The following is a 10,663-nucleotide window of genomic DNA, read 5'->3' on the forward strand; positions in this document are numbered from 1 at the left end:
CTCTCACGGTTCACTGTAGACACAAGCAGGAATGGGGTTGGAGACAGACAGTTCGGGGGTCTCCTCCTGGCTTCTAGCCCTCTTCTGGCATAGGCATCCTCGCCAGAAACCCCAGCTCTACGGACTGGAACAGGCGCAGGGATGAAATGCATCATGGCCCTCCGGGGGTGGAGGAGCAAGGGGAGGTGGGGCACAAGAAAGGATCCAGCCCGGGGAAGAAGTCAGATTAGGCTTGTAGCCAAGCCTGGGACGATTGAAACAGAGTGTGTCACCATGGAGACAGGACCGGCCAGCGTGCTCTGCTGCCGTCGGGTGGGGCCTTCCGGGCTGAGGAGCAAACAGCGCGCTAAGTGTGCGGCCCTGACCGGCGGCGGCAGCTCAGCTCAGCCGAGCAGATCCAGGCAGTGAAGGGCGGGCTTGCTCGGAGAACGTCAGCGGCACCATGGAGACCGGGTGAGGTGGGCACCTTGCCCGGGGAACTCTGCCGCTCCTAGGGAGGGGAAATGGCTGTTACCGAGACCTGGAAACCCGGCTCTGGGCCCCGAGGGAGAGGGAGCGGGGGCCCTGGAGCTGCAGAGAGGCCTGGCAAGGAGCCCGGGGTCAGGGCCAAGGCGCAGAGCAGGGACGCACTCGGGAATCGAGCCAGGGTGACGCCAGTGGAGCGGGAAGGGGAGAGGTGAGTAGAGTGTAGTGTACTCGGAAAAGGAGCCGGTGTGTTTGTGTGTATGTGTGCGCGTGCACGTTGAGGGTGTAAGTCTAGAGGGGGGCGTACTCCCCTACCCCAAATACAGGGCAAAGGTCTTCCCACTGCACGCTCTTCACAGATTCCCATTCTAGAGTCCAAGTAAAGCCGCGAGATAGTTTTGCTGCCCATATCTAGAGTTCCTCCTTCAGAGGAGAGATTGCTCAGGTCCTTCGCCAACGCCACTCTTCCCTCGAAATTGGAGGTCCAATTTAGTTAGGGATGGAGTCTCCAAGGAGGGAAGGAAACCGTTATTCATTGATCCAGGCAACATATCCTGCCCACTGGCCCCCACTCCTACCTTTGAAAACCTCTTTCTCTGCTTTGGTCCTGGAAATCCCAGTCCAAATCTCCAGCGTTAGGGATCGCAATGGCTTTTGGATGCTCAGGGCACTGATGGCCAATGAGGAAGTCCTATGGCTGTGGCTAGAAATGCTAGGTGGCCAGGGCTTCACATTTCCTTTGCATCTCTTGGGGATGCTGTTTGGTTCACTTCTTACCATTTCATTGCTTCTCTTCTCCAGCCTCCTGTGGCCCTGGCTCTAGCGCCCCTGCCCTGTCCCTTTCTCAGCTACTTCCCTGAGGGAAGCCTGGTGTATTGTGGAGTGATTTGGTTTCAAAGGCTCTGCTTTTGAGGGAAAGAATTTCCTCTGGAGGCTTGGTTAGCTGTGTGCATGGGTGTGAGAGAATTGGACTAGAATTGTGAGAAAAATTCTAGATTGATTCTTGGGATGTATGGGTTCTGGATGAGTGTATGTCCTTAAGTCTGTGAGGAGCAAAGAACCTTGGTGAAGAGAAGGGAAGATGGGGGAAGGCAGGGAGCAGAACAGAGACATGGGAGCAAGTGGCAGAAAGGTTCACGTGATGGGGACCTGAACCGGTGATTTATGGAGTTAAAGATCTTTGGAGCTTGTTAGCAAGTTTTTAATTCATTTTCAAACTGAGCCTGTAAGATAGGCAGGGCTGATCACATTCCTTTGGTTTCTATCTCAGGAAAGAATTTGAAGCACAAGTTACTTGCCTAAAAAGGCAAAATTGGGACTAGACACCAGGTTGATTTCTGCTTCCCTCTAGACCAGAAATTCCCAAACCTGGTTTTTGAATCAGAATTACTTGAGGCACTTTTGTAAAAAATACAGATTCTAGGGTCTCTCTCCAAAATTATGAATCTGGAGGAGTGGGCTCCAGAATCTATTTTTAACAAGCTGCTGTGAGAAATTTATGCAGTCAGTTCTGCTCCAGCGCTGACAACCAGAGTGCAAATGGGGTCTGCTCTTGGCATTCCATGTGACAGTACTCTGTTTGGGTCTGGGGACCCTGGAAAGAAGGATCCAATTGAACAGACACATAGACTTCCACTAGGAGTGTTCCTCTCACTTTCTTTGTCAATCAAAAATTTAGCCCCTAGGGCCCGGTGGCATAGTGGTTAAGTTCGCAGGTTCTGCTTTGGTGGCCTGAGGTTCACTGGTTTGGATCCTGGGTGCGGTCCTATGTGCTGCTTGCCAGGCCATGCTGTGGTAAGCGTCCCATATAAAGTGGAGGAGGATGGGCACGGATGTTAGCTCAGGGCCAGTCTTGTTCAGCAAAAAGAGGAGGATTGGCAGCAGATGTTAGCTTAGGGCTAATCTTCCTCAAAAAAAAAAAAAAAAAAAATTCAGCCCTTAGTATTTGTCTGAGGGGAGAGCTGGAGGGTGAGGGTCCAGAAGGAAATTGGATTCATCCCTTGCCCTCAGGGTAGTTAGTCTTAACCACATTTTGAGCGTCCTGAGTGGGTACTAAGGAGGGGTGCATTGAGTTTGTCACTGCCCTAAGGAAGGTCTTAGTTCCTTTTTGAGTGTACTTCTGGGCCGGCCTCCTGAGGCCCAGCACTTTTACCCTCCTCGATTTGATTATTTCGCTGTATTTGTCTGTATACTAGATGGTCCTTCCTCTAAATCTTTGTCACAAGAGAGAGGTTAAGCCTGCCAGTGGTGGCTGAACTGGAGTTGGGGCTGCTGGTGGAGACATAGGCATCATTAATATTTGCCAGGAATGAGGAGGGAGTTTCATGTCAGACTTTTAGTGAGTCTGATTCAGAAAGAGGAGTGTGTGGGTGGGTGGGTGGGTGAGCTTAGTGCAGCCTCTCCTGAGAGAGAGGAGCCTTCCCTCTGGTGCAGCTCTTTGACCAGATTTTCTGTCCCCTGTCACCTTGGTACACCTGCCAGCCTTTGTGCGCTGAGGGTCATTAGTCTGTGATGCACTTGGGATGGGAGTGAAACTCACCTTGATTTTCCCTTTCTCCTAGGTTCACATATGAAGATTATCAGACCACCGCACAGTGGCTTCTGTCCCACACCAAGCACCGCCCTCAAGTGGCGGTGATCTGCGGTTCTGGGTTAGGAGGTCTGACTAATCAGTTAACTCAGGCCCAGAGCTTTGACTACAGTGAGATACCAAACTTTCCCCGAAGTACAGGTACTGGTCAGGGGAGGGAGGGATGGGACTGAGGAATGTTGATGGGATTCTGATGGAAGGGCAATGCTTCCGTGCCTGGAGCTGGTTATTCTCTATAGCATTTGACTGGAGACAACTGTTGTGATGGAGGAGAGAAGACGACAGGAATCAGAATGACTTTATTTTTATTTATTTATTTATTTTTTTTAAAGATTTTATTTTTTCCTTTTTCTCCCCAAAGCCCCCAGGTACATCGTTGTGTATACTTCTAGTTGTGGCATGTGGGACGCTGCCTCAGCGTGGTCTGATGAGCAGTGCCATGTCCGTGCCCAGGATTCGAACCAACGAGACACTGGGCCGCCTGCAGCGGAGCGCGCGAACCCAACCACTCGGCCACGGGGCCAGCCCCAGGAATCAGAATGACTTTAGAAGGAAATTTCCCCAGTAGGAATTTCAGAATAGACAGGGCGTGTGTGTGTCATGTACTATATGATGACCTGTTTCATATGCTTGAATGATTCAGAGCTCCTTAAAGCTCTTCAACACCTCCCTCAACTGCTCCCCCATATACCATGGTCACCACAGACTCACGCACACTCTTATTTCTTTCATTCTCATTTCTTTTCTCTCATTTCTTTCAGTCTGCAGCATTAATGGAAAAAACAGTGCCTGTAACTGCTCAGGACAAGATCAGGCCATCCCTGTCCCATGTCCTCCTGCTATTCCCAATCTCCCAGCTCTAGCTCCAGGCCTAGGATAAGGCAGACACTGGTGCACAGCAGCAAATGGGCAGACTGCCATGTTCCTGCAGACAAATGCACAGATGCTGCATGAATACACAACTTCTCATTCACACTACCCTTTGGAGGGGAAAGGAACGGGGCAGATGCACCCTGTGCACAGTGGAGCTCTGAGGTATCTGAGAATAGGGTATCCAGCATCCCAGTAGCATCCAGAAAGCTCTAAGGCTAACACTTGGAAAAGGGCCAGGTAAAATAGGACAAAGATAGTTTATTTGGTTTACTGATTCATTTCTCAGATCACTAACTTCTCTTGATTTATTTATAAATTTTTCGGCAATCTACCTTCCTGTTTTCTCTGGAGAGTTATGACTTTTCACCGATATTTTTCAAATCCTTTGAAGCAACTGGGAGACTAGAGTGGGGAGGTGGGAATGGGGTAGGAGAAGGAAATATTAAGAAAAGAGAGGGAGGGCAAAGTTTTCTAAGGAAGATAGTAGTGGCATTGGCTCTACCTGTCACTCCTACTCCCTGAAGAAGGGCATTGCACTTAGTGATAAGTGGATTAATTTTTAAATTTTATCAACGTGTTTTTTTGTATTCCACTTGAGTTTTTCAATCTCTGACACCTCTGCTCTATTACTGGTAATTTTTTTAATAAGCTGCTATATCTCTGTGTGTCCGTCAACTCTTCCTCTTGGTTTTGGTGCGTCTCCTAGAACATCCATTCCAAGCGATAGGGTGGCCATGTCCATTAGAGGAGAAATGCCAGATAAGGGTATGGTAATGATGGCTATGATGTCTGGGTGGGAGTTACCTTTGCACTCCCGTCCCCTGCCTGCCCCATCCTGGACATGTGCTCCCACAGAACTGTTATGTGGGTCTAATGGAGGAGACTTGTATGGATCCAAGCTCTGCCCATTTCCCTTTGTTCAGTAGACTCTTTAGAAAGCTAGGATATGCCTTGAGTTCCCTTTCAGGAGCGAGGAGGCATATAGTTAGGGTAATAAATAAGAATATACATTTTGAGAATTTTGAAAATTTTGGAAAAAAGTTCTATAATTACTGCATTCACTGTTTCATTATTACCCATTTATTCTACTTTTTATTCCTATTCTCTCGCAATATGGCTTTCTCATTCTTAGAAATGTCTTTAAAAAGCCTTTCCTTGTTTTGATATATGTTTACACCGAACATCCTTGTCTCCATAGCTTTAATCTCAAAATGGATTTATATACTTAATTGTAAAATTGTGATTAATTTCTGCCTCCCCCACTCAACTTAAACTTTCTGAAAGCAGAGATGGTAATGTCTTCTTTTGCTTCATTATGCCCTCACGTGTTGAGCACAATGAGTTGGCTCATGGTAGGTGTTCATGGATATGTGTTGTATGAAACAATCATCCCATTCATCTCCCTTTCTTGTTTGTATACAGTGCCAGGTCATGCTGGTCGACTGGTGTTTGGGTTCCTGAACGGCAAAGCCTGTGTGATGATGCAGGGCAGGTTCCACATGTATGAAGGCTACCCGCTCTGGAAGGTGAATCAGGGGCATCAGCCTAGATGAATCTGGAAGAAGGGAGAGAGCCATCTCTCCTATTCTATTACCTAGCTACCTGGTCTAGGTAATTTTTGATGCCCTCTTTTCTCTTTCATGATGTATATCATGCATGTCTGCATGGATGGGTTGGTGAAATTTTAAAGAACAGTTTATCATCTTTTATCTTTTGCTTCTAAGGTGACCTTCCCAGTGAGGGTTTTCCGTCTTCTGGGTGTGGACACCCTTGTGGTCACCAATGCAGCTGGAGGGCTCAACCCCAAGTTTGAGGTTGGAGATATCATGCTGATCCGTGATCACATTAACCTGCCTGGTTTCTCTGGTCAGAACCCTCTCATAGGTCCCAATGATGAAAGGTATGGATCTTGTTCCTTTATTTATAGATGGATAGATTGTAAGGACTGGCCTGGGGGTTCGGAGAAATCTCGTTGTATTCCGTTAATCTGAGATAATTGAACCTGTGCCCTAGGTTTGGAGTTCGTTTCCCTGCCATGTCTGATGCCTATGACCGGGATATGAGGCAGAAGGCTCACATTGCCTGGAAACAAATGGGGGAGGAGAGAGAGCTACAGGAAGGCACCTACGTGATGGTGGCAGGCCCCAGCTTTGATACTGTGGTAGAGTCTCATCTGCTGCAGAAGCTGGGAGCAGATGCTATTGGTGAGAAGGGGAATGTGGTTGGAGGCTTGAAGCGGGAGGGATCTGGTAAAATAGGGAGGGCAAGAAGTAAGAGATTGCAGATTTGATGGTGGATTGAGAGAGAATCTGACTTAAAGGTAGATTGAATGAAATTGACTTCTAGAAAGATACTAAGATGGTGAGGTTTGGTGTATTGTCCCAGCAAACCTCCTCATCCAGCATCAAGGGCTTAAACAGCTGTAATGCTAATGACCTATCCATGATTTGATAACTATGTCTAAGTGTTATTCTAATAAATATCATTATATGCACCTTCTGTACCTTGCCTGGAAGATGGAACTGCATCATTACAACTGACTCCAAAATTGCCACAGACAGGGGCGGACCCGTGGCCTAGTTGTTAAGTTAAGCACACCCCACTTCAGAAGCCCAGTTGAGGTTCCCAGGCATGCATCTATACCACTCATCAGCAGCCACGCTAGGTGGTGACCCAAATACAAAATAGAGGATGACTGGCATGGATATTAGTTCAGGACGAATCTTCCTCAAGCAAAAATGAGGAAGATTGGCAACAGATGTTATCTCAGGGCAAATCTTCCTCGAAAAAAAAAATTGCCACAGACAGATACAGAAATAAAGTATTGCAATGGTAATATTTATAAGAAAAGTGTAAGGCCCTCTGAGGGCCCACTCCTTTAAACAATACAGAACAACCTAAGCTCAACTCTAATTTAGCTGCTTCTTTGGATGTTTTCTGACATGTTAAATTTTCAGAGAGGTGATGAATAGCTGTTAGGCCAAGGGGTGAGGAAAAGAGTCACTTGAGGCTCCTGACAGTTGGTGTCCCTCTTTCTCCCCATCAGGCATGAGCACAGTTCCAGAAGTTATAGTTGCAAGGCACTGTGGACTTCGAGTCTTTGGCTTCTCCCTCATCACTAACAAGGTCGTTATGGATTATGAAAGCCTGGAAAAGACCACTCACGAGGAAGTCCTAGAGGCCGGGAGACAAGCGGCACAGAAACTGGAAAAGTTTGTCTCCATCCTTATGGCTGGCATTCCACAGCCTGGCAGTGCCAGTTAAGCAGGCCTGGAGTGGTCTGGCCTCTCCATTATGGTATACGAGTAGCTGCTACCTGCTTTGGCCCCTTGGTGGGTCATGTGCCTCTGCTCTTAGGTAGTAGCAGAAAAGAAAGGAAGATCCACATCCTCCACCTTCCTCACTTCTCCCATCAGACCCTTCTGGTGCCAGGTCCTCTTTTGCTTCATTGTCTTCTCAAAACAGTCCTTCCCTGAGAGCTGAAGCCCAAGCCCTGCCACACATCCATGCAAATGCCCAGGATGTGGCTTAGGCTGTTGCACTTGGCATAGTAGCTACTCCAGCTTTCTGAAATGATGCTCTCAAATTCCTGGGGTCTCAGTTCTGAGTCCCCTAAAGCACTAGATCCCACGCAGGGACCAGCCCAATGTCTCTTGTACTGTTATACTATCATACTTTGAGAATAAAGAGAAAGATAAAATAATTTGTTCATTTTTGTGCAGTTTGTTATAAGGCTGGGGCACAGGCAGAGACTGGTATGAAAGGTTGCGAGACCACATGTCTTATGTGACTGTCTCCTTCTCAGATAAGTAGCTAAGAACTGAGATGAGGTGGTAGGTGAATCCAGGAAAGAGGAAGGAAAGGCAAAATGATGAGAGACAAAGTTGTTGGAAGATGATGAGGATGGAAGGGCTAGCTTCTGGCATGTGAGGCCACTTCCCTCAGACCAGTCTGCTCTGTCCCTTGCCTTCCGATTGTGTCACCCCGTCTGCTCTCTCATGAATACCAGACTGTTCACTGATCTCAGCTTCTGTTAACAGTTGCCACTTCCCCGTTAAGTCCTAATTATATTTCCTCTTGATTTCCTTCTCTCTCCTAGTCTACCTTCTGCCCTAATTAGTGGCAACTATACCCTCCTTTGCTCTGATAGTGCAGCAGATAATACCCCGTTTTCTGTGGCCAGCCACTACACTGCTGGTTAGAGTCCTGCCAGCCCCAGGCAACTTGTGAAGTGGGCTCATCCTCAGCTTCTTGGAGCTCTTCCTTCCCTCCTATTGCTGCCTGTCTGGGCTCTAGTCTTTCTCTTCACTTTCGCTTGGTCAGAACCTCCCTGTGACTGGCTCGAGGCACTAGTGGTTATCAACGTGCATTCAGCTGGCTGGCATGTTTGAAAACCACACTACCCTCGGGGCCTCTTTGCCTTGTCAGGAAGGGTTGTGCTGGATGAATCTATAATAATGGTGACATTCCAAGTACTAGTAGTATAAAATAGAAGAGGCATGTTGGACAGAAAGCTTTTGAAAAGTCTTTCAGGGGGCCGGCCTCTGGCGTAGCGGTTAAGTTCTCGCGCTCAGCTTCAGCAGCCCCAGGTTGGCCACTTGGGATCCTGGGTGTGGACCTGTGCACGGCTTGTTAGCCATGCTGTGGCAGGCATGGGCGTGGATCTTAGCTCAAGGCCAATCTTCCTCAGAAAAAGGAGAAAGATTGGTTGTGGATGTTAGTTCAGGGCTAATCTTCCTCAAAAAAAAAAAGTCTTTCAAATCATCATTGTATGGTAAGTGACCTACTTAGCTGAGCCCTGCACCAAAAAGCATCCTGGAGTGGCCTGGTCATCATTCTTTCATCAGTTCTTTGTACCTCCATCCAGCTCTAAAACCCTACCTGGACCTTTAGGCAATCTACTAGCATCTGTCTTTTGTCTCTGAGAGAGCTGGTTTAGAGGGAAGTACTATGCATCCTTTAGATAGAAACACAACTTTACTTTGTTCACCTAAGGAGATGGCTAATAGACATTTTTGTTTGATCAAGTTATTAAATATCTCTGTATAACACTCTCAGCTCAGAAAATGTTAAATTGAGAATGAAAAAATGGTCATTTCTCTCAAGGGCCTTACAATATTAAGAGATACCTTTGTAAAGCCATGAACTGTTCCTATAAGGTGGTATAAAATAGGTACAAGTCACATGTGACGGGAGACCAAAGGATGGACTGATTGCATACACTGGCCCCTGACGATTGGGTGTTTAGGGAAAGTTTCACAGAAAACTTTGACTTAGTCTCAGAGGATGGAGGGGAGGAAGATTTCACACCAGGGTGTGCCAAAGCACAGGGCTATGAAAACTACTAGGCATATTCATAGGTCATTGTCACAAGAGCTGTGACTAGACCAGAGGACATGAAGGACTCTAGTGAGATGGGCAAATGGGTATTTGGAAGTGGGAAGAGGGCTGCATCTGGTGCTTGGCTTTCTTACCCCTGATCTGCCCCTTGGTGAGATGAATCAGGATCCGGAATGGTGCCACCTGAAAAATATGTCCCTGAAAGACTTTGTGGAATTCTAACTTTATAGATTAGTAAATGGGTTTACCCATTTACCCTGTAGAGCATCATGTATTTCGTGATAGAATACTAGATTCCATAAGATTATGCATTTGATGCCTTAATTCAAGAGTCTAATTTCTTAGTTCTAATTTAAAGTACAAAATGTGGGACTCACTTGCTTATACAAGTGTATATTAATATATTCATATTAAGGCATTAAATGTACTCCTAGGGTGACAAAAAAAAAAATAGGTTGTCTATGGTCAATTCCGGCTCACAACGTTAATCCCTACTGCTCCCCCGTATAATAAAATATAGCTCCCACCATTGTTAGTATCCTACCAACTCCATCAAAGAAAGTATAAAAATAATTGCCATCGAGGGATAAAGTCAATATTTGGCACAGTAGTTATTTTGATATACTTATTTGGAGTGGGAAAGTTATCACTCTGGACATCAATAGATAGGATGTTACACAGCCTGTGAAGCCCCTGAAATGCAAGATTACAGGTGTGTGAATTTTTGGACGCAGGAGAAAGTCATATCCTTGGATGTGTCCTCAGCTACCTTTCCCTCTTCCCTCACAAATGGATAGGAGCCGCTAGTGTTTAAAAAAAACAAAGATAGAATTATGGTAAGAATAATTTTCTATATTTTCTGGCCAATCTGCCATTCTTTTTTTTTTTTTGACGTTCAAAATAAAATTTTTATAGCTTTGTTGATATATAATTGAAAGACAATAACTGCGCATATTCCAAGTGTACAATTGGGTAAGTTTTGACAGGTATATGCATCTGTGAAACAGTCATCACAATCAAGACAGCAAACATATTCATGTAGACACATGAAGTCATACGGTATTTAACATGTGTTTCGTCTGGTTTCTTCTACTCTGCATAATTATTTTGGGACTCGTCCCTGTGTTGCATGAATCAGTAGTCATTCCTTTTTATTGTTGAGTAATATTCCATTGTATGGATATTCCACAATACATTTACCCACCAATGAACATTCAGTTGTTTCTAGTTTTTAGCTATTACAAATAAGCAGCTGTGAATATTTGTGCACAAGCCTTTGTGTGGACATAAGCTTTCATTTCTCTTGGGAAAATATCTAGGAATGAAATGACTGGGTCATAAAGTTGGTAAATTTTTATCTTTTTAAGAAACTGCCATACTGTTTTATAAAGTAGT

General features: G+C 45.9%; 1 protein-coding gene across 3 annotated transcripts; it reads left to right on the forward strand.

Moving 5' to 3' along the window:
• The first annotated feature begins 223 nt into the window (after nt 1-223).
• On the forward strand, nt 224-7,631 carry LOC100072612 (purine nucleoside phosphorylase). 3 transcript variants are annotated; one of them, XM_005603184.4, is made up of 6 exons: nt 224-453; nt 3,027-3,196; nt 5,351-5,454; nt 5,653-5,828; nt 5,942-6,132; nt 6,975-7,631. In XM_005603184.4, the coding sequence occupies exons 1-6, from the start codon at nt 443-445 to the stop codon at nt 7,190-7,192; spliced, it is 870 nt and encodes a 289-aa protein (XP_005603241.3). In that variant the 5' UTR covers nt 224-442; the 3' UTR covers nt 7,193-7,631. The 3 variants fall into 3 exon arrangements, with proteins under 3 accessions (XP_005603241.3, XP_001502658.4, XP_070095807.1); XM_001502608.6 differs by having other exon boundaries at nt 332-676; XM_070239706.1 differs by lacking the exon at nt 224-453 and adding an exon at nt 1,144-1,181.
• Nucleotides 7,632-10,663: the final 3,032 nt, after the last annotated feature.

Source organism: Equus caballus, chromosome 1 (genome assembly GCF_041296265.1).
Source record: "Equus caballus isolate H_3958 breed thoroughbred chromosome 1, TB-T2T, whole genome shotgun sequence".
Lineage (NCBI taxonomy): Eukaryota > Metazoa > Chordata > Mammalia > Perissodactyla > Equidae > Equus > Equus caballus.

Bases quoted from the DNA above. Each gene is read 5' to 3' on its own strand.
- LOC100072612 (XM_001502608.6), top strand. From the start codon at position 504: ATGGCTGTTACCGAGACCTGGAAACCCGGCTCTGGGCCCCGAGGGAGA. The intron at 677-3,026 runs GTGAGTAGAGTG...CCTTTCTCCTAG, and splicing joins GTGGAGCGGGAAGGGGAGAG to GTTCACATATGAAGATTATC. The intron at 3,197-5,350 runs GTACTGGTCAGG...GTTTGTATACAG, and splicing joins AAACTTTCCCCGAAGTACAG to TGCCAGGTCATGCTGGTCGA.